The sequence below is a fragment of the Propithecus coquereli genome, unplaced genomic scaffold, assembly GCF_000956105.1.
Source record: "Propithecus coquereli isolate 6110/MARCELLA unplaced genomic scaffold, Pcoq_1.0 Scaffold85, whole genome shotgun sequence".
NCBI lineage: Eukaryota > Metazoa > Chordata > Mammalia > Primates > Indriidae > Propithecus > Propithecus coquereli.
In genome coordinates, this window is record NW_012154729.1 from 5,899,062 (window position 1) to 5,923,488 (window position 24,427).

A 24,427-nucleotide genomic window follows, 5' to 3' on the forward strand; every position below is an offset into this window, starting at 1 on the left:
TCTCATTATTTATAATATATTATTTCCTTAGTCCTAGAATTTTACATAAAGTAAAATTTGGGAAAGTAAGTCCTAGAATTTTACATAAAGTTTGGGAATTGCTAACTCATAACTCAGTGAAAAGCAAACCTGTTAACTAATGTGTAATATTTGTGGGTAGTTCTTTTTGTCTCTAGCCTTACAGTGTGTAGTTGAAATACTCTTTTCCAAAGTTACTTAGGATTTTTAACACCAAACCTTTCTTCAGTGTGGTTATGTTAGTTACTTATAATAAAAGGTTTGTTTCTGTTTTATTGTATTTTGATTCCCTACCTCATCCTTGTTTGTTTTATTTATTAATATATTTGGTATGTGAACATCAACAGGGTTCTAAAGGACAGAATTACAATATATAAAAAAATACTAAAAAAGTACCAATTCCCCCATCTATTCTACTCTGTTCCCATCCCCTCATCTTTTCCCATCTACTCTGCCTCCCTGTAATTAATCTCATTAGTTTTTGCTTTATTCTTCTGGTTCCCCGCCCTTCCATCTCCCCCCACAAATATGAGATACGTGTACATTTTATTTCTTTCTTATCAATATATCCTGGAAATAGTTACGTATTAGTTCATAGAAATTATCCTTATTCTTTTTTTACAGCTGCATAGCACTCCATTGTGTATATGTATCAGTGTTTATTCAGATGTTCTATGTATTTAGTTTCCAGTATTTTATGATTGCAACCAATGATACAATTAATAATCTTTTATGTGTATGTATTTTCATATTGTTGGAGGTTTATCTTCAGGGTAGATTCCCGAAGTAAATAGGTGGGTCAGAAGGTAAATGCATATGCAGTTTTGTTAGATATTACCAAATTCCCATCCAAGAGAATTGTACCTCTTTGCATCTCAGTGTAGTTGAATTTGCATTTCTCCTATTGCAACCTGCTAAACGAGGTTCAACAACTTCTCATATGTTTTACAACCAGTTTTATATCTTTTTTGTTTGTGAATTAATTGTTCATATCTTTCCCTATTGTTTCTTTTGTCTTTTTTCTCTAGAGTTCTTAAATTAGGATTGTGCTGCACATATTTTTTCCCAGTATGTCAGGTGTTTTTTGACTATTTTTGGTATTTTGCAAATACTGAGCAAAAATTTATACTGTGTTATCAAATTTATTAATCTGTTATTGCCTCTAGATTTTAAGTCATAATCTTTCCCTGTACTGAGTTTAAATAGGAATTCACTTTTTTTTGCTTGTATAGTTTCATTTTTTGTATTTAGTTCTCTGATGTATTTGGAGTGTGTTCTTATGTATGCAGTGAGGTATGGATTTAATTTTATTTTTTTCAAAATGGCTAACAGATTGTCCCACACTTTTATTAAAGAATTATCTTTGCTCCAATGATTCATGATGATGCTTTTACCACATATTAAATTTCCATATATACTTGGATATATTTCTGGACTTTCTGTTTTATTTCACTGGTCTGGTTGTCTATTTGAAGTCTCCAATATTATTGTAGAATTGTATGTTTCTCCCTTCAGTTCTGTCAGTTTTTGCTTCACATAGTTTGATTATCAGGTATATAAATGTTTATAATTGTTATGTCTTCTTGCTATATTGACTCTTTGATTATTATATAATATCTTTGTCTCTTGTGAGTTTTTTTGATTTATAGTCTGTTATCTGACAGTTTATTTGTCCCTGCTATCTTTTGGTTACTATTTGCATGGGATATCTTTTTCCATCCTTTCACTTTCAATTTATTTGTAACTTTGGATCTGAAGTGAGTATCTTGTAGACAGCATATAATTATGTCATGTTTTTTAATCCATTCTGACAGTTTGTGATTTTTGATTGGAAAGTTTAATCCATGTATATTTAAAGAAATTACTAATAAGTGGGGACTTCTGTTTTGCCATTTGTTCTCTATATGTCTTAAATCTTTTTTGTCCCTCACTTCTTACGTTTGTTTTTATTGTTGTGAAACATTTCAATTCTTTTCATTGTGAACAATTCCTTTTGTTTATATTTTATAGCTATTTTATTTGTGGTTACCAAGGGGATTACATTTAACATCCTACCTCTGTGCCAAAGATCAGCCTGTGGTATAAAAAACTTAAGGCCTTCCCAGGTCTTTTCTGAACCTTTCTTTGCCTTTTGCTGGATATGCACAGTCACTTTGCGATTTTCCTCATATATGCAGCTGCTTTTGAATATCCTTATAGTCTTTAATGTCTGGCTTCCAAAAGAGCAAAAATGGGAGAATGAAGGGGCTGGGTGCCAGCCCTTTAAATCCCCTGGTAGTCACTTCAGCCAGAAGGGGAGGGACTTTCAACAATTGTGGGAGGAGTGACAAGAATAGCTGCCTGCCTCTTTGTCTGCACCTCTGGGATCATAAGCAGCCATCAGTAATTAGAACATAGATCCCTAATATTTGGAGGAAAGGGTGATTTTTCCCCATCCTGACTCCCAAGCTCTGTGCAAGCTGCTCCTGGAACTCTTGCAAAGATGACTGCCATGAGTCTGGGAATATGGGATGGGTAGCTGCTACTTATACGAACAGCTGAAATTGACTGAAATTACCACAATTTACAGTCCAAGCCTTCCACTAGAAGTTGTAAGCCTTCAGTAGACTCCAGATTTCCAAAATACTTAGACAGTTTCTGCCAATGCAGTTATTGTCTGGTGGGGAGGCGGATTCCTGGTGTTTCCTATTCCACCATCTCCCCAGAATCCTCTGCATTAAATTTTTAAACTTAGGGAGGACTGACATCTTTCTGATGTTGAGTTGTCCTTTCCAACAACAGAGATATATTTCCATTTATTGAAGTTTCCTTTTGTGTTTTTTCAAGAGAGTTTTAAAATTTTCTTTATGTAGTTTGGACACATTTCCTCTTAAGCTTATTTCTAAATATTTCTTGTTGCTATTGTAAATGTGTTTTTACCTTCTGTTTTGTCCTTCAGCTGGTATTGTTTGTTTATGAAGACTATCGATTTTTATAAGTTAATTTTATATCTTACTAGCTTACCAAATTCTTTTTATTGTTTGAATTCATTTTATTATGAGTTATCTAGGGTTTCCCAAGTATACTGTCATATTATCTACAAATGGAGATGATATTACTTCTTTACCTATTCCTATGCTGCTGATTGATTTATCTGATTGTACTGGCAAGTACCTCTAATAAAATGCTGAGTGTATTAGAGATCATAGACATCCTTTCCTTATTCCTCATCTTGTTGAAACTGTCTCTACTCTTTCTTCATTGATTAAGTTGCTAGCTTTAGGATTGGAATATATATATATTTTATCATTTAGGAAAGTATTCATCAATTTTTATTTTCTTGTGTTTTTATTAGGCATGATGTTGAAAATTGTCAAATTTTTTTTTAGCATCTCTGGAGACAATCATGATTTTTTCCCTTTTAGATTTATTAAGATGGTGTATTAATGGATTTCTTAATATTAAACCAGCCTTAATTTCTGGAATAAACTCCCTTTGATCTTAGTTTCTCTTTTTTGTTTCTTTGTTAAAGATGGGGGTATATTCTATTTGTTGATGCTTTATGTACCTCTTGGTCTGTATTTTTTTTTTTTTTTGGTGGGGGAGGTGGTAATGTTTCAGGCTTAGGCATTAGTGTTAACCTTGTTCCTAAAAAGCATTAAGACATTTTCTTTGGTGTTCGATGCTCTGGGACAAATATGGTGCTGTAGGACTATAATGTGTTTGAAGACTTGGTAGAATTCCCCTGTGAACCCATCCAGGCTTGGTGCCCTTTTTCTGGGACAGTTCTTAGATAGCTTTATCTGTTTCTTCTACAGAAATCAGCCTGTTTAAGCTCTATCTCTAATGTAGTCAATTTTTATAATCTATATTTTCATAAGGAATTCTGTGTTTTCAAACTTACTTACACAGAGGTATATAAAAGTTTTTCTTCATAATTTTTTTTTTCTATTTCATTGCTTATTTTCCCTTTGTTATTTCTTATTTGTACATGTGCTATCTTCCTGTCTTGGTCAAGTCAACTAGTGCTTTGTATATTTTATTTTTTTATTGTGGTTTGTGTATTTTTTTATTGTGGTAAGATATACATAAAATTTACCATTTTAACTTTCAAAGCATACACTTCAGTATAATTTTATAATTAGGATTTTGATTTATTGGCTTAACTGTTTCCCTATTTTTCTACCTCATTAATTTCTGCTTGTATGTTTAATTTCTGTGTTTTTTTGCCAACCAAAAAGTTTTTGCAGTTTTATTGTTTAATGTAGATAAAATAAAGCTTACCCATTTAAATAATATACAACTTGATGAATTTTGGTGATTGTATATAGTTGTATAACCATCACCACAATAAAAATACAACTGTTCCATCCCTCTAAAAGTTTCCCCATGTCTTTTGTTTTGTCCTGTTTTTGAGGCAGAGTCTTGCTGTGTCACCTGGGCTGGAGTACAGTGAGGTAATCATAGCTCACTACTGCCTCAAACTCCTGGGCTGAAGTAATTCTCTTGCCTCAGCCTCTGGATTCACTGGGACTACACCACTTCGCCCAGCTAATTTTTCTATTTTTTTGGTAGAGACTGGGTCTCACTCTTGCTCAGGCTGGTCTTAAACTCCTGGTCTCAAATAATCCTCCCACCTCATGTCTTTTTGTTGTTGACCCTTTTCCTCTGATCCCCAGCCTTAGGCAACCACTGTTTATCCATGTTGTTGCATGTGTCAGTAGTTCATTACTTTTTACTGCTGATTAGTATTTATTGTATGAATATAATGTGATTTGTCTATCTCTTCTCCTGTTGATGGACAAATATTTGAGTTATTTTTAGTTTTGGACTGTTAGGAATAATGCTGCTGTGAGCATTTATGTACAAGTCTTTCTGTAGAAATATGTTTTTATTTCTCCTGAATATGTACCCAGAAATGGGATTGCTGAGTCATATGGTGAGTATATATTTAATTTTATAACATACAGAAATATAACATACAGAAATACAGAATTTCCACTTTCCAAAGTGGAAATGCTTTCCAGAATGTTTTCATTCCATGTAGCAATGTATGAGAATTCCACTTGTTACATATTCTTACACTTGTTATTACAGATCTTTTTAATTTTGAAATATTAATTAAGGAGGTATAAGTGTTTTGTTTTTTTACATAGATATCTTGTATAATGGTTAAGTCAGGGCTTTTGGTGTGCCCATCACCAGAATAGTGTTCATTGTACCCAACCGGTAAGTTTTTATCCCACACCTACCTTCCCCTCTTCCTGATTTCTCATGTTCTTTATATCACTTTGTGCACACGTGTACCCATCAGTTACCTCCCACTCATTAGTAAGAACATATGGTATTTGGCCTTCTATTCCTGAGATACTTCATTTAGGATAATGGTCTCTAGTTTCATCCAAGTTGCTGCAAATGACATTATTTCATTTTTTATGGCTAAGTAGTACTCCATGATGTATACACACCCACACCCCCTACCACATTTTCTTTATCCGCTCATGAATTGAAGGGCACTTAGGTTGATTCCACATCTTTACAATTGTGAATTGTGCTGCAATAAACATTTAAGTGCAGATGTCTTTTTGATAAAATGACTTCATTTCCTTTGGGTAGATACCCAGCAGTGGGATTGGGTAAACATTTATTTTTTGTTTTCATATAGGTATTCAGTTTTTCCAGCACCATTTGTTGACTGTTCTTTCCCCCATCGAATTATCTTGGTACCTTTGTTGAAAATTAATTGACCATATAAGTATGGATCTGCTTCTTGATTCTCCGTTTTATTGATCTGTATGTCTTAGCTTCACACCAGTATCACAATATCTTGATTACTGTAGCTGTATAGTAAGTTTGATTCAGATAGTACAAGTCTTCTAGCTTCTTTTTTATCTAAATTCTTTTGGGTCTTCTAGGTCCTTTGCCTTTCAATATAAATTTTAAAATCAGTTTGTCACTTTTTTCAAAAAGGCTTCTAAAACTTTTTATTGGGATTGAATTTGTAGGCTTGAGGAGAATTGTTATCTTAACAGTTTTGAGTATTTCAATCCATGAATATCTCATATCTCTCCATTTATTTACATCTCCTTTAGTTTCTTTCAGCAGTGTTTGTAGCTTTCGTTATATACATGATGCTCATCTTTTGTTAAATTTTATTCCTAAGTATTTTGTGTTACTATATATGGAGGTTATTTTTTTAATTTACTTTTTAAGTGTTCGTTGCTAGCATATAGAAATATATTTAATTGGCTTTTTATGTATTAATCTTGAATCCTGTGACCTTGCTAAAATCACATATTTTCTAATAGCTGCTTTGTTGATTTCTTAGAGATGATGTTATATACCTTGGGCTTTCTTTTATTTTGTTCATTTTGTTTTTGAGATAGGAATTTGATTCTAATTATTCTTTCATTTTTATTGGTAAGAGTATTTAGTGCTGAGAATTTTCTCTCATTACTGCTTTAAATGTATCCCATAGATTATGATGTATAGTGTTTTAATTATCATTTTTTTTGAATGCTCTAATTTCACTTTGTATTTTTCTTTTTACCCAAGAGCTGTTTAACAGAAGATACGTTAGTTTGCTAAGGCTACCGTAACAAAACACCACAGACTGGATGATTTAAACAACAGAAATTTATTTTCTTGCACTTCTGGAGTCTAGAAGTCAGAGGTTAAGTTATGGAATGATTTAGTTTTTTCCTGAGGCCTCTATCCTTGGCTTGCGGATAGCCACCTTCTCACTGTATTCTCACATGGCCTTTTCTCTGTATGCTTGCATCCCTGGTGTCTCTCCTTTTTATAAGGACACCAGTCATATTGGATCAGGGGGCCACCCATATGACCTCATTTAACCTTAATTACCTCTTTAAAGGCCTTATCTCCAAATGCAGTCATTTTCTAAAGTACTGGGGGTTGAGACTTCAACATGAATTTTGAAGTGATGTGTTTTAGTTTATAACAGAAGGTTTTTGAATTTCCAAGTGGGAGAGCCTTTTAGAAAATTTTGTTGTTAATTTCTAGTTTTTTGCATTGTGATCAGAAAATATTGTTTGTTTTATTTCTACTTTATGGAACATACTAATGTTTCTTTGTAATCTAATACATCAAGACCAGGACTAGGGTGAGACAAGTGAGGCACCCAGGGTGCAAAATTTGAGATACTCTCATATGCTGACCCTGCACTTGAGGGAATCTTAGAATGAATGTCTCCTTCAGTTTTGCATTCTGGACACTGCACTCAGCCTTACGTTAATAGCGCATGCCCCGGTCTCGGCCTTATATTAATAGTATATGATCAATTTTTGTGAGTGTTGCATAAGCACATGGAAAGTATTCAATTATAAGGGTCTAAAGTTTGATATATATTCATAAGATCTACCTTATTAACTATGATGTTTAGGTCCTCTGTGGACTTAGGTTTTGTCCACTTGATCTGTCTTGTACAAAGAATGATCTCTTAAAGTCTCCTGTTTTTAGTGTGGTTTTTATTTATGACTAGCTGTAGTTTTTGCTCCATAAAGGTGACTGTGTTACTTGGTACAATATATAGATTTTCCTAACAGTTATATTTTAATTATGAATTGTGGTTTTAATACTAAAAATGCCTTTTGTAATTTAACCTTTTTTTGCTTGAATTTTACATTGTCTGATATCATCACTACTCCTGTTTTCTTACAGTTTCCATTCGCATGGTATACTGGTATACCTTTGTCCCCTTATTTTTAAATTTTCAGAATCACTTTGTTTTGTAAATGTGTGTTTTATATATATCATGTAGTTGGGTCTTGCTTTATGAGCCAAATTGGAGACCTTTTATTTTAATAAATAATGAAGGAGTTAAGTCCATTGACATGCATTGAGCCCCTGCTTACTGCAAGGACTTGCAGGCAGGAGCATGAGAGATCACTTGCTGGAATTTGGTATTTTTTCCTTCTTTTTATTTACAGTTTTGAAGTTTGGGCATTTTCAGTCTTCCAGTTATGATAAGGGTGTGTTTTTGTGTGCCTTTGTTTGTTCTCCTTACTTTTCTGTACTGTTTTTGCAGAGTGTATGGATAACACAGAGCTAGACATCTGGTATTGTCTTCAGCACCTGGAAGTTCTTTGTATCTGCCTTTTAATTTTAATATCTTAGTGACTTCTTTAATTATATAGATTAAAGTTGAGAGGCTTTTAAATATCATGTTCATTAAGTTGTAGGTTATATTTTGAGACAAAGTTCTTGATTCACATTACATAGTAATGAACTACTTCAGGCAGAGGTATATGTATTATTTACTTATGTCAGGTTAGATGAACTATTAATTTAAATTGTTACTGGCTATGATTCTAGAATCATAAATCTGTAATGGATTTTGAGAGCCAGTCTTGCCCATCCCTTTGCTTTTAGATAGGTACATTTTTTTTTTTTTTTAACTATTCAGGCCAGGTAGGTTGTTTGTTTGTTTGTTTATCTCTCCTTGACAATCTTCAGAAAGGGGGGAGAGACCCTCCCCAGGAACCCCATTCTACTGTTTTAGCCTATTATGGCCCCACATTTTGGCCAGTTAGAATATTTTCTGTTAGAATTTAAGCCTGTTTCTCCTGCATTGGGCTTCTGTTGCCATAGTGATAAAATGTTCAGCATTCTGTCATTACTTGAAGACAATAATGAACTTGACCCTTAGGTTTTTTGGGAGTTTTTTGCTATATAAAACAGCTTTCAATCCTTTAGCTTTTCTTTAATATAAATAATTTTCTATTCTATTAAACACTTTGCTAATTTTTCTTTGATTTCTCTTCAGTTTCTCCAGATCATTTATAATGTATAATTGACCCCAACTTATTTTAAAATAAGGACATAGTAATCAATGTAAAATCTAGCAGGAGTAATTCAGAAGATTTGCATGACTTACTACTATTATTATTTTTTAGTTTTTTACAATTGTGATGGTTTTTTTTCCCATGGCAATTCTGATTTACTGATTTATAAGCCCAGCTGCATCAACCAAGTCTGTTTTGATTATTCATTAAAATAATAATTGCAGCTTCTGTTATTAGATTCTATGATAGTTCAGAGACTTATCTGTGGAGAAAAAGGTCTTGCTAAGGAAATGAAAAGCATAAATCATGTAAAGCAGAAGTATCCATTTATATACAAACAACAAATATCTATGATAAGTAGATATTAATCTACTTCATATTAATCACTGCTTTGGCAGATGCTTTAAATTATTATATACTAGTCTTTTGTCTTCATTAAAGTGGTTTTTTCAACACTAGGATATTACAGTGCCAAGAGAAAATTATTTTTATAAAAGTATTTTGTATTTCAAAAGGCTGTCCCACTGCACATTTATTAAACTCGTAAAGATTGTAAAGTTAGCTACAAATTAAAAACTTGTAAAAATTATGGGAATTTAAGTGTAATAAAGTATGTAGTCAACTTTTGGTTATGACAGCAACCCAACTCCAACTAATGCAAGCCAAAAAGGGGACTTTATTGGTTGACCTTTGTTGTGGAAAGGACAGGAGTTATGCTGGTCTCATGGACACCCTGATCTAGGAATGCAAATGTGATCAGAGTGGCATCCTCCCTCCTTTTCTCTCCTTCTTCCTTTCTTCTTCTTTTCTTTCTCCTTTGTCTGCTTCTTTTCTACCATTTTCTCTTTGAGGCCAAGGCCATATGTTGAGACCAAAGAAAACAGAATTCTTACTTGCCAACTCACTTTAGAAAAATCTGGAGAAAGATTTGGGTCTGGTTCACATGCCCATCGCTGGGCCTACCACTGTGGCCATGGGGATCAGGCACTCTAGCTCAGCTCAGGTTGTATGCCTATTTCTCCCTGTGGGAAAAGGCAGTGGGCGATAAGCAGTTTATATCAGAAGTGAGAGGAGATATAACCAAGGGAAAAGGAACTTGATCATTTAAGATACCTGTAGTAAATTTATTTTTTGCATAGCTTAAAGCCAGAGCTCTGTTTTCCATTTTGGGCTTTCTGATTTTTTTTCTTAAGGTTTTTATAAACATTTTGATTTCATCAGTTTGGATTTTTTTGCTGCCTATAGTGGATATTTGCTTTTTAAAAAAAAAAACAACAAACTATCATTTAATATGTCTGCCTTTCTATTTATACTCATCTTAAGAAGAATCATCTTGGTCATTTGGACATGTTCTCTCCCATAATTTGAACTAGGAAGTAGGCTATGGAAGGCTATGTGGCAGCATTTGAAGGACCAGGCAGTTCTTGTTTTTGCCTGTGATTCCTGTCAATTATTGTATCCTAGTTTTGGTTCTCTAGTTCTCTTTTGTTTCATTAGGCTCTTATATTCTTCCAGGAAAGTCCGTTTTTGCTAATAATGGGCAGAATCAATTTCTAATGCTCACAAGCAAGAACTATGCTTGTTCAGAAAGTTGGTATAAGAAGGCCACTGTCATTCTCACAACACTTGTTTTAGGAATCTTTGACAATAGAGAAATCACAAATACAACTTACATTGCTTGCCCTATATGTTGCTTCCCCTTGATAATAGAGATTCATGTTAAATGAAGCTGAGAGGTTATACCAGAGCCTTTGCTGCCCAATATGGCATTACTGGTCACATATAGCTATTTAAATCTAAATTAAATTAACTAAAATTTTAAAAATTAAAAATTCAATTCCTCAGATGCGCTGGCCACATTTCAAATGTGCAATAGCAACAGTACCTAGTGGCTATCATATTGGATGGCACGGATTACAGAATATTTCTATCATTGAAGAAAGCTCTATCAGGCAGCACTGTTGGACTGTAAACTTCTTAAGGGTAGGAATTCTGTGTTTGTTATTCTCTGATATATCTACAATACTTAGAACTGGACTCAGCATTTATAGGCACTCAGTAAACATTTGTTGTGTGTGGAAATAGCACCTATCAGCTGCCTACCACAGAAAACCTAGACCATGACCATCACAGTTGGCGCTCTGTACTTTTAAAGGAACTTGAAACAGCTCCATCTTAATATTCCAAAGTTTCCATTTGAATATTTCCACAGCTGCATTCTCTATTGTACCTTAGCCCTCCAGTTTGCCTACTATTTCTATTTCCATAATTACTCTTAAAGTATAAAGTACTTGATCTCATAGTTTCTTATTCCCCAACCTTCTCATCCTTCACCTTCTGATTTTTCCCCACCTCCTAGTATTAAAGCTGTTCTTTTAACAATTTCTACCATAACTTCTGGAATCCCTATTCTATTACCAATAATTTTTTTGTGATCTTGACATTGTTTTGAATACACCCTCACTGAAACTTCCTCCTGGTAGCATGTAACCTGGCAATCTTTTAAGTTAAAATTATTATTCTTTATCTCTCCTACAATGAGGGACGAAGAAGGGAAATCAGCATTTGTAAACCCCACTGTTTCTAGACCATTGTTTGACTAACTGGTTAAGCTGAATTTTCCTTTGATATTTGTTTCATCCAGTTTTTACCTGCCTTTTTATCTCTTTCAGTTACTGACCTACAGGGTATTTCTCGGCAGTCACTGAATGCTTGGGTATTTGGCTCAACTTTTTTCTATTTTCTATCCCTTGCCATCATTCTTAGTGACTATATATCCATATTGTTGAACTATTTAACACCTTGGCCTTATAGTTTATTTTATCTTCATGCTGTCATTCTTTATCTTTATTCTACTTTAGCATCCCGTACACCTAGCCACATCTTGGACCTTGTCATCTCTTAGAACCAATCACTTCAAAGATGTAAATTTCTTTTTCTTATCTACTTTACTTTAACTGAAGTTATTAAAACTGGTAGTGCTTGTACTTCTCTTTTTCTTCCAATCTGTTAACCTGGCTCTCTTCTGCTATTTCAGCTTGGAAACTATCTATCTATTGCTCAGCTGTGTTCTCACTCATACATGAATGAAGGCTCCTAGATATGAATTTTTTCAGCTTCTTGCCAGCTTAGAATTTCTGTATCTTTATCCATTCTCTCCTCCCTATTTTAGTGAAAATATCCTTTTCACCTCTACTTCCAAAGTGAGCAGTGCTCTTAATCCTGTCTCCTATGTTTCCTCTAAGGTCTTGCTTCATCATTTGTACTCTTCTTCACCTATCTTTCATTTCTCTATCTCAGACTCCTATTTTGCCTTTTAGGTCCAGTTCAAATTGTATCTCTTGGCTGGGTGCAGTAGCTCACGCCTGTAGTCCCAGCACTTGGGGAGGCCGAGGTGGGAGGATCACTTGAGGCCAGGAGTTGGCAATCAGCTTGTACAACATAGTGAGACTCTGTCTCTTAAAAAAAAAAAATTAGCCAGGTGTGGTGGCACACATCTGTAGTCCCAGCTACTCAGGAGACTTAGCAGGGAGGATCACTAGAACCCAGGAGTTGAAGGCTGCAGTGAACTATGATTGTGCCATTGTACTCTAGCCTGGGCAACAAGAGCGAGACTCTGTCTCTTAAAAAAACAAAACAACAAATTGCATCTCTTTCACATAGCTTTTACTGATCCCCTAATGAAAATTAATTGTACTTTCTTCTCTACTTTGTACTTGTATTATAAAGCTTATTCTCTTTTGACCTGTGATAAACCTTGAATGTTCAAAAACCTAATCAAAAGAGATATATATTCATATATCTATAGCACTGTCTTTTGGAACTCTTTTGTTCAAAAAGGTAGATTTAAGACCATTGATCTTATTCCTAAATCTTGATAATATCAAAGTTAATTTTATTTATGTTAAATTCCATTATTTCATAGAATCCTGAATGTAATGATCTTAAATCATGGACTAATTTGCTCCTGAAGAAATATATTAGTTTTAGATTCTAACCCAATACTGCTTTAACAAAGTAAACTGAAAAAAAGCCTTATAAATCATCTCCTGTAGTCTACCATAATGGTGTTCTTATTGCTTTCATATCTTATTTGTTTGTTTTCCTATCCTTTCATATTTTGATGATATTCAGATACTGTTTACTATTTTTTTGGGGGCTTCAGCTTTTGTCTGTAGGGCACTATTGTTTTTCTTTGTATTTATGTAACATATAGTAAGCATTCAGGCCATTAATGCTTTCTTAACCAAGTCTTGTTTCTTACTACTTTACCAAGTATATCCAAATTCTTAACCTGAGCTGGGATATACTTGGGGCCTAGGTTTTCTAACTCTGGACCTGAGCTAGGACCCACAGTGTTCTCTCCTCTACTTTCGTCTTCATGATTTTGTGGATAGAAATCTTCATTAACTCAGTAACCTAAAAGCACCAAGTTAGTAATATCCATAAACATTTAGTGGAGGATGTACACCGAAAATTTGAGAGAGTAATTATGTAGCTAGAATTATGAAATAAGAATGTGACTGGTACTGACAAAGGAGCAAAAGGAAAAGGACTGGACTTCTTTAGATCCATTGTTTCTGGTATTTGTATGTAAACATCTCAGGACGCAATGTGTCGTATCTTCAGGTTTCTTCCTGTTGTCCAGTCATCTTAAACATTTAAACATCTAATCCATGATTTGGGTTCTTTCTGTCCATTAACAAATATTTATTGAATTCTTACCATATTTAAAGTACAGCCCTATGCTCTTGAGAGTGCTGTCCCAATAAACACGTTGTAATTGGGCAGATAAGACATGCTAATAATGCCAAGCTATAAATAAGTGCCACGTAAATTATATTTGAAATAAGTGTTTGAAGAATTTAAAAAGGTGGGGATTGAGGGGCCTATCCTGCCAAACCTAATTAGTATAACGTCTTCCGCATGAGGTTACTCATTTGGTCACCAGAGCCACTCTGCATTTTAAGGTTGAAGATGCATCATTCCCTTTGAAGAGGATGCAAATCGTGTAGTGTTCATTCATCTCAGGGATGAAAAGCTCATAAGATATTTTATAGAATACAGGATGGTGTGTCCTGTATCAGATAGTTTTCTTTTAAATCTGTATCCTTGTAGAATGAAAGTGAAGTAGCAGTGTGTCTGAAAGCATTTTCTAAATTGTAAAATACTGTATGGATGTTAGTTGGCCTCTCCTAAAATTGGATTACTTTCTGATACCTTAGCAACACATTCTGTACTTTTTCACCAAAGGCTGCTTGTTTGGGCTATTCTCTGTTTATCAAAATCCTACTTGTCAGGTTTTTATCCATGTAATATTCTCTAGTCCCCTTGGACAGACTTAATTTCTCATCCTCTCTGTGCCCATAATTTGTAGATTTTCCTATTGCAAAAGCTGTGATTTGTGTTACATTTTTAGTGTATGTGAACACAGCCTGGCTGCCTGAAGTCTCAGTCTTTTTGGTTATCTACCAGTTTGCATAGCACAGTGCCTGGTGTCAAATAGGCACTCAGTAAAATGATTATCTAATTCAGTGAAATAAATGACCTATAAATTCCTAATAATGTCTTTTGTATTGGGTTGTGATTTTTAGATTAAAACTTCAACAACAAATTATGACTATTGAAAATGCAGAGAAAGAAAAAAATGAAAATTCTGACCTAAAACAGGTATGATTTTAGCAAACATTTTGTTTTTATGTTTTTAAATACTTTAAATCTGTGTTTTGCATATTTTTTTAAAATTTTATCATCAGTATTTAGAAAATCTAATCACCACAATTGGTAACATATTGATGAGGTTGATATGTAAAGATAAAATGTCTAAAACCTCTATGCTTTGCTTTAGTAAGCTTCTTTTCCTAACTGCTGTTATTCTTAAGATATGTATATGCTGTGGCTCATGATGAATTTTTTAAAATTATAGTTAGGACAGTATTTGGATATTCTGAATTTATAAAATTGATTAGAAAGATCATCCAGGTTTTAAGTTACATGTGCGATTGATTGTAACTTTACGTTTATTCCATGGGGTATTTCTTGCTACAGCCCTAGGAAATCTGAGTGTTGTATTTATGGAAGGAAATGTATATTTTAAGTAAAGTTATTTGGATTCAGGAAAGATTTGTATAAGATTGGGCAAAACATGAAAGAACGTTCTTTTCTGAATTCTCTTTTCTTTTTTGTTTTCTTGGAGTTTTTTAACCATATAAATTATGAAGTAGTAAGAATTCCATTTTTAGAATTTATGCTTGCATGCTAGCTGGTACTGTTTTGCATGTGTTATGGTTTCTAAGTCTCAACTAAATGCACATAATGTTTGATACCTGGAGAGAAGTTATCTAGTATCATTGGCATTGGGCTTTGTGTCATCCTGTGGATATGGAGAGGTATTAAGCTCTTTGAAGGCTGCTTGTTAAGGCAGCTATAATACAGATTTAATATTTGCCACGGCAGGTAAAAATAAAGTGTGAATAGTTCTATATGGAGAAATTCATTCTAAAACAGAAATCTGAGACATAGCATTTTACTTTATTCTGCTAACAGTTACTCTGTGGACTTTCAGAGTCCTATCTTAATTTGACTTTGCTACCATCAGGAAGTAATGGGATTATTTTCCATTTATTTAATTTATTGTATAAGAACCTTGTTTCTTTTTATCCTTGAATCTCATAATGGGTTCTTTTGATCCCTGTTCTCTTAACTGTCTTTGCTCCAAAATGTCTCTCAGAGAATGGCTAAGAAAGGTAAAAGGAAGTGAAAGAAAAATGAGGACTCTTAATAATTGGTAAAATGGTTTGTGGGGGAAGTAGATATAATTGTCCCAAATGAAGATTATTTGGATATAATTTAGAAGCAGTGTAAATCTTTCTAGCCTGTTAATCTGTAACTAAATAATTACCCACTTTTCATGAGAAAGAATACTCCCAGAAAAGGTAAATTGGGATGGAGAAAAAGACTTGAGTGACGTTATGTGGTTTGATAAATGGCTCTAGAGGCCAAGGAATTCCTAGCATTGATTAGATATCTGGGAGCATCTTTCTTCTGCCCAGCACTGGACACAGAATGCTTGGAAACCATTTAAAAACAGTGAATTTACAATGAATAATATTTACAATGAATGATTTTGACTGCTCAGAGAACAGAACTCCTGGAAGGTTGCTGATCTCAGGGTATGTGGGAAGGGGAGAACAGATTTCTTTAGCTGCTTTCTTAGCTGACCTGCTTTTAGAATCTGTTTTTTCCTAGGAGGCTAAGGGAAGGCTAGAGTGAAAGGAGACTAAATCATTGGGTTCTCCTTTTTCATCTCCCTGCTTTCTTCCTCAGAACCCTCCTCCCCCTCCCAATACCTCTTCTGGCCCACATATTTTGGGAAAGGAGGGAGGGAACTCAGTGACTGAGGGACACAGTTCTTGCTGGTTTCTGGTTATAATAATAAGTGACCCTAGCTGCCACTATTTATTATTTTATTTACGGACAGCCTCAAGACATACCAGCTGGTTGGGGCATTTGCAAGGGAGAGATGCTTGGTAACTTCTGTGTCTCCCATGCCTTACTGCATTTGTTCAGAGGCCTTATGTTTCTCTTCTTTCTTCTCTTTTAAGCAAATCAGTCGTCTGCAGATCCAAGTGACCTCACTTACACAGTCAGAGAATGACTTGCTGAATTCAAACCAAATGCTGAAGGAAATGGTGGAGAGGTTAAAACAAGAATGCCGAAATTTAAGAGGCCAAGCTGAGAGAGCACAACTAGAAGTTGAAAAGTAGAGTTTGCTCTTTTTTATGTACAAACTATTTTTTCTTTTTTCTATATAATATATAACTTTAGTGGTGATTCTAATGTTGAATGTGTTTTAGGAACTAGTTGCAAACACCCTTTGATAGCATATAATGATCTTAGGTAGCATACTGTATATAGAATGGACTTTATGGACTCTTGAATTGTTAAAAACATAAAATTAAGACACATTAAAATTCTGCTTGAGCCAGGCGTGGTGGCTCATGCCTGTAATCCTAGCACTTTAAGAAGGCTGAGGCAGGAAGATCACTTGAGGCCAGAAGTTCAAGACCAGCCAGCACAGCAAGACCTCGTCTCTTCAAAATATAAAATTTATCCAGGTGTGGTGGCACATGTCTGTAGTTCCAGCTACTCAGGGAGGCTGAGGCAGGAGGATTGCTTGAGCCAGGAGTTTGAGGTTGCAGTGAGCTATGATGACGCCATTGCCCTCTAGTCGGGGTGACAGAGCGAGCCTTGTCTCAAAAAATTAAAAAAAAAAATTCTGCCTGAGCATAGTATTCTGAAAACTCTCAAAGAAAATTTTTTTTTATTGAGTAAAGCATTTCTTTCTTCAAAAATCTAAACTGTTCTTCTGAGTGTCATAGAACAAAGTGGTTTTTGTTTTGTTTTTGATGTATAACACTTCCTAGAATTAGAACTTGTCTCTTGGATTTTTCCCTTTGAAAAATGAATTTGTTTTTTTTTTGGTCTTCACATTTGTTAGTAGTAGATGGTGTCATAAGCTGGTAGGGAAAAAATGATTTTAATGGTGTTCAAGATCTTATATTTTCTGGGAAAATTTGTTTAGGTGTGGTAGGACACTACTGTTTGGTATATCTCAAACAAGAAGCAGTACAATTAATCAAAGTATGTGTCTAAACTATTGGCACAGTTTTGTCATTTGACAATAGCTTGTTTGTGCCAGCAGTGAAGAAGCCTGGAGAGTGAGTTGCGATGAAATCGTGAAAGGCATTTTTCACAGCTAGTTGAGAATTGAATATTTTTTCTTGTAAGAAGTGGTCCAAAGTCTGGAATCCGTAGTAGTCAGTTGGTGCAAGGTCTGGTGAATACGGTGGATAACAGTTTTTAAGTCCAGTCTCTGTAGTTTGAGCAGCGTTGTTTGTGAGACCATGTGGTCAAGCGTTGTCTTGCAAGAGGATTGGTCTGTCACTATTGACCAATCTCAGCTGTTTAATCTCAAGCGTCCTCACTCATCACGTTGTCCAATTGGTTCTAGTAGACATCCACTGTAATTTATTGACTAGGTTTTATAAAGAAGCTGTAGTGGATAATACCAGCACTGGATCACCAAACAGACATCTGTAGGTTTTTTTGATGAATATTTGTTTCTGGACTGTGTTTCAGCATTTTATCTTTATCCAGTCATTGTGTTGAGTGCTTGTGATTGTCAAAAAGAATCTGTTTTTTATCACACGTAACAATTCGGTGTAGAAATGGTTTGTCTTTATGTCGTGACAGCAAAGAAAGGCAAGCTTCAAGACAGTTTTTCTTTTGACGTTTGTTTAATTTATGTAGTACCCATCTATCCAGCTTCTTTACCTTATCAATTCGTTTTAAATGGTCTAATATTATTGGAATAGTCAAACCTTGTTGTTAATTTACGCGTAAGTTGAGATGAATTCACTTCCATTACAGTTTTTAATTTATCATTATCCATCTTAGTCTCAGGTCGTCCACATGACTCATTTTTAAGATGGAAAGTACCAGAAAGAAACTTTTTAAACTATTGACGTACCGTGTGTTCATTAGCCACATCCTTTCCACTTTGTTGATATTTTGAGCTGTGTTGTATTGGTTATATGATAGAACTCATATTTGAAAATAATATACATTTTTGACATACTTATGCTTGTATAAAAATTGTTCCAAAAAATGTGAAAGATAATCACAAGTCAAAATGTGTATTTGAAAGAATGAGGATGTACCTTTACAATAAAAATAAAACAAGAAGTGTCAAAGTGCAATGTCACAGATATTAACTGTCAAACTCAGTACTTAAGGAAATCGGACATTTTATACTTAATAACATGTTTTTATTTTAATCTACAAAGTATTTTTTCAAATTTGTTCTGAAGGCCACCATACTACATAAAACTTTTTTTCTTCAGTTCTTCTGTTATTTCAAATATATATATTTTTTAGAGATGGGGATCTCTCTCTGTTGCCGAGGCTGGAGTGCATTGGTGCAGTCATAGCTCATTGCAACCTTAGGCTGAAGTGATCCTTCTGTCTCAGCCTCCCAAGTAGCTGGGACTACAGGTGTGTGCCACCATGCCAGGCTAATTTTTAAATGTTCTGTAGACATGAAGTCTCTCTATGTTGCCCAGGCTGCTTTTGAATTTCTAGCCTCAGGTGATCCTCCTGCCTTGGCCTCCCAAAGTGCTGGGATTATAGGGATGAGCTACAATGCCCAGCCTGTTATTTCATATTTTAAGGCTTGTCCATGGTTTCATATATGGAGTTGAATTTGAGGAGAAGGAAGTAAGCAAGGTATGTGTTCATAATTTGTTGTGACATTTTAGATGATCCAACTTATTTTTCTTGTATTTGCAAAAAAAAAAAAAAAATTGTTTCTTGGAATTCTCAAGTATTTATTTGATTGACATGAGCTTAAGCATTATAATGACAGTGGAGCTAGCAAATTTAAATAATTCATCATTGGTTTTTGAATATTATTCATAGGATTATATAGAAGAAAATAGCTGGACTAGGGGTCAATATAACTTGTTTTAGACCCAGCTAAAATATCTAAAATCTGTATGACCTTAGGCAAGAAATCTAACTTCTCAGGGTTTATTATTCTCATTTGTACCGCCTATAGTAAGGATACTAAAAATCATATAAAAATGTGGAATAGCTTTAATAATGTAAGTTGTTATAATGTTATTTTAAAATATCATTTATATGAATTTCATTCTAGCCAGAAAACATACTGCATTAAGACTTGATTTTTAAGTAACTTTATTAGGTGACGTTTTTATAGCTTGATGGTTACCATAGTTCACACCTGGTTATCAAATGTTTGTCCTGCCATTAACTAGATGTGAGTCCTTAAGCAAGTCAGTTAACTGCTCTAAGCCTCAGTTTCCTCATTTATTGGAAAGACAGAAGTATAAAGGTAACACAAGTACCTAACTCAGAGGGTTTTTGTGAAGAATAAATGAATGATGTAATACATACACTGTTCTAAGCCCAGTGCCTGATTCATAGGAGGTGCTTAGTAATGGTAATATTAAACAGTTGGATAGTTAAAGGTGTGGTTAGACAGGTAGTGAGTTTGCTTATACTTGTGATATCTATTTAATCCTAATAGTTTATGTTGACCTCCTTGCTTTGCATACATTATTCTGGCAGGACATTGGAAGAGAAACAGATGCAGTGGTTGGAGGAAAAGCATAAGCTTCATGAGCGTATCACAGACAGAGAAGAAAAGTATAATCAAGCTAAAGAGAAACTTCAGCGAGCTGCAACTGCCCAGAAAAAGGCAAGTCATTCTTACTACAGTGATTTCTGTAGAGTAAAACATAATTAACTATTTTAGAAGAATGAAATGTAGAATTAAAGCAGGGATTTTTAAATTCGATATTTAAACATAACATTTTGCTGTCAACCTTGCAGAGATAAATTGGGAAAAATCCAAACTATCTAACAGGTTTGTTTCTAAATTTTGTGTGAAAGTTATTTGTTTAGATCTGACATGTATTGTCCCACAGAAATGGTGTTTTTCAGAGTGATAAAGTTTCCAGGCCTGCCCATCCGAGTCTTATTTAACTCATTCTGTGGTTAAATTGGATGTCATTAGGCCTGTTTCAAATACGCCTAATTAATATCTATGATGTCACTTTTGTGGTTAAAAGCCTTTTTTGTTTCTAACTCAGAGCTAGGGGATCAAGTATCTCCTTGCCCCAGCAGAGGAACTAGGACTCCCCCTTCTTCTGAAAGAGCCCTGGTACATCCCACAGCCTTGATCCTTTTTAAATTTTACCTTTGCAGGCATACTTTTCTTTAGAACCTAAAAACGTTGTGTTCCTAGAAACAGTCCAGGGCATCATAGAAATAATGTAGCCAGATGATTCATCTAAGTCAGTGGCTTACAACTTTTTTTACTGTTTACAAACTCCAGGAATGTAGCAGGTTCCATCAGTAACTGTGACTCACTGTGGCAGTGCAGTTCTTTTCAACAGGATTGGGGTGTGGGGAGGGACATGGTTGTGTGTGTGTGTGTGTGTGTGTGTGTGTGTGTGTGTGTGTGTGTATTAATATATACATATATATATAAAGTCCCACAAATGATTTGATATGTCTCCATTTGATAAATTCCCTTAGTGGTGGCATTGGTTATAGAAAGGAGAGAAACTCTGAGATTAAAGGAAGATGTTTCTAGATCTAGGCACCAGTGTCTTAATATCTGTATGTTTATTGGAAAGGTTAACTATTCACATTTGCATTAGAGAAAATAACTCTAGATTGTTCACATATTCTGAATTTGGAAACCAAGGACACAGTTCTTAGCCACTTTTTTACGTTATTGGATATAACTGCAAATGTGACGGACAGTTGAAGTGACAACATGGGTCGTCTAGAAGTCAGTGCTCCCCTACTTCCTTGGTTTCTGAATATTACTTTTTTCTTCTCATAATGCTAAAGGTAGTGTAATATTGAGATTAGAAAAACAACATTTATTATATGGGAATCCTAGTATTTTTATACCCAAATATAAATACTTGTTTTTTTCCCTACATATGTCACTTCTCTTCCTTTCTGTCCATGTAAGTACTAAAAAGTATATGGATATTGATGGGATTTCAGTGAATTTTTTTATGACTTGTGATGATTTCAGAACTCCTACTTATGCTTCTTTGTACTGTGTTTGAAGTCTAGAAGCATCTAAAAGCCAGATTTCAGCAAGAAATCACTAAAAATTATAACAGCTGATTTTATCTTTCACAGAGAAAATTTTATGTTGAGGTTTTAGGGATAAATATCTTAAGAGATCAGATTCTAATTATTGAGGTTAGTTTGGGTTGACTTCTTTTGGAACAAAAGTGACATCCAGTGGTGAGAGAGATTATCAACTAATCATAAGTATACCAGAAAGAGGGGAGGAGGTGATATTTTAAAAAACCTACAGAGTAACATTTCATCAGTATTGTGACCCAGGATAAATTTTTTTTTCTACTGAAATAGTTGCCAAATTATGGGTGTTAACATAGTAAATATTCATTTCATGTTTTAAAATGTGACTTGTGGATTATGATTTAAGTCACAGGAAATTTTTAAAGTCAGTTCAGTACATAATTATGACCTAGAGCTGCCCCATCAGGTGGGACACTGCTCTAGGAGCTTATAATTTTATATCAATTAAAGTAGAAAAACATTGTATGTGACATAGAAATACTATTTAAGAGTATATAATTGTATTTAATTTTAGGACTGGAAGGGATTTCAGCATTCAGATAGCTTTTACAAATTAGGAAACTGAAGTAGTAGGTACCCAAGAACACTTGACTAGTAAGAACAAAGCCATGACTGAGATCTACATTTTCCTGTTCTCAGCCCAGTGCTCTTTCCGCGGCACTGATACTCTTTACTTTCCCACTTTCTTTGATGCCAGATACTTCACTGCTTTTCTCTTCATTATAGCCATGGTCCATGTGAGTCTTATTTCCTGTGTCAGAATAACCAGTGTAAATTAAATTAACTCATACCTTTTTCCTATTCAAGTTAAAGATAATGCTTCTATATGAAAATGTTGGCTATAAGATTATAGAAATATAATTCATAAGAGTGCAACAGCTTTTGAGGTTCTTTATTTAAATGACAAAAATCATCACTTTATTATGCAGTAAGACTTAAAACAGTCACAAATTATGAACCCTAGGGCAGAAATCATCCTTTAGAGTTACTTTCCTATGAATAATTCTTGTAACTAGAGAGTAGCAAGTTTATTTTTTTCCTCAGGATGGATAAGATGGCTCACTGCCATCTGAGTGTGTTTATTTAGAGCTCCAACCTCTTAGGCACAAAGCTTATGTCATTTCTGGTAAGTGTTTTTGGTAGGATCTTTGGTATAAATGGTATTTTGCTGTGTCGAGTGGAAGGGCTTGACCAGGGATCTTGAGCTGGGATGCCCTTCTGTGATTGACGACTTCCCTGATATCTCCCCACCCCCATTGTTGAAGTATGAGTATGAAGAGAGATCTCTTGAAGTGAACAAAATGAATTATTTTTCCTTTTGAAGGCACTCGAAATCACAACTCGTTATTTTTATTCCAAGGTAAATCTCTCTGAAATAATTCTTGGTCAGATGCTGTTGTGAATGTTTTCAAAAAAGAGATGAATCATAGTCTTGAAGTTGCAAATACCTTATTGAATATGTTGTGTGGCCTAGATTATGCTACATACTGGGGAGAAAATAGAAGCCATGGTTACTCCCTGCTCGTGCTGACCATATAATCTAGTTGGAGAAATAAGATAACATGCAAGAAATACCTAAATAATACTATCAGTCACTCCCAGGTGATTTATATGGACACTAAAGTTTGAGAACCACTGTGTCAGACAGAAAAAACCTGAAGACAGGGAAACCAGTTAGGATGCTGTTATAGTAAACTTAAAGTGGGGTAAGAAGTCTGGAATTGGGGCTTGGAATGTGGGCATGACAGTGAAGGGTAACTCCCAGAGGTATTCTGAAGGGGAAAAAAGTACAGAATAGTGGTAAATAAGGAAGAATAATATGAAGTATTTTAGCTTTGAGAGGATATAAGCAGAGTTATTGGAGTGAAGAACATGTGTGTCAGTTGAGTGGAAACAGAAGATACATTTGACTGAACACATCAGATACGAAGTGATGGCTGTGCATCCACGTAGACAGGTTTTGGACGCGTAAGCAAAGATACTGTATACGTTAACTAGAGATAATGGAATGTGAAGTATAGATATGAGTAATTCAAATTAGAGATGTGTAATTAGAAACTTGAGATTGTGCAGATAATTGAAGAATACAAGGGCTAAGGACTAAGTTTATTTGGAAAGAGGAGCTAGGCGTGGTGCACGATGGTCATAGTGGTAGAAGTTATATGGTGTTATGGGAGCCAAGGAAAAGAAAGGTATCAAAGGTAAATGGTCATTGAACATGATTGTTGAAAAAAGTTCACTGGGTTTGACTAGAAGGTGGTAAAAGGGGACTCCCAGCTTTGAGTCTTGTATCCATATTCTTTTAATCTTTTATTCCTTTGTGTCATAATGCTTGTAACACTAAGGCATCCATTTGACTATCCTGTGATTGTATTGGGCTGCTGAAGTAAAAATTAAAATCATTCCTTTCAACCAATTTCCCCTCAGAAAATTCTTTCATTAGAAGTCATCCTTCCAGTCACTTAGGCTTCAAACCTTTGATTCATCCTGAGAACTGCCTTTTCTCCAAGTATAGTCTGTCACTGTATTCGTTTCCTAGGGCCACTGTGACAAATCGTCACAAACTGTGTGGCTTAAAATGACAGAAGTTTGTTCTCTCACAGTTCGGGAGCCTAGAAATCTGAAGTCAAGGTGCCAGCAGGGCCATGCTCCTTCCAAAGGCTCTGGGGATGACCTTTTTCCATGCCTCTCTCCTAGCTTCTGGTGGTTGCTGATAATCCTTGGTGTTCTTTGGCTTGTAGACACATCACTCTAGTCTCTGCCTCCATCTTTACATGGTGTCCTCCCTGTGTGTCTGTATCTCTGTGTTTAAATTTCCCTCTTCTTATATAAGGACACTAGTCACATTGAATTTAGGGCCCACTCTAATCCAGTATAACATCAACTAGATTACATCTGCCAAGACCCTATTT

At 34.8% G+C, this 24,427-nt stretch overlaps 1 protein-coding gene across 1 annotated transcript in view; it reads left to right on the forward strand.

Annotated features, from left to right (window-relative positions):
- Nucleotides 1–24,427, forward strand: part of CEP83 (centrosomal protein 83kDa) — a 106,561-nt gene that overhangs the window by 73,289 nt on the left and 8,845 nt on the right. The window contains exons 9-11 of the mRNA XM_012663992.1: nt 14,396–14,471; nt 16,406–16,563; nt 19,953–20,082. Coding sequence (XP_012519446.1) covers nt 14,396–14,471; nt 16,406–16,563; nt 19,953–20,082 — 364 coding nt within the window. The remainder of the gene's footprint in view (nt 1–14,395; nt 14,472–16,405; nt 16,564–19,952; nt 20,083–24,427) is intronic.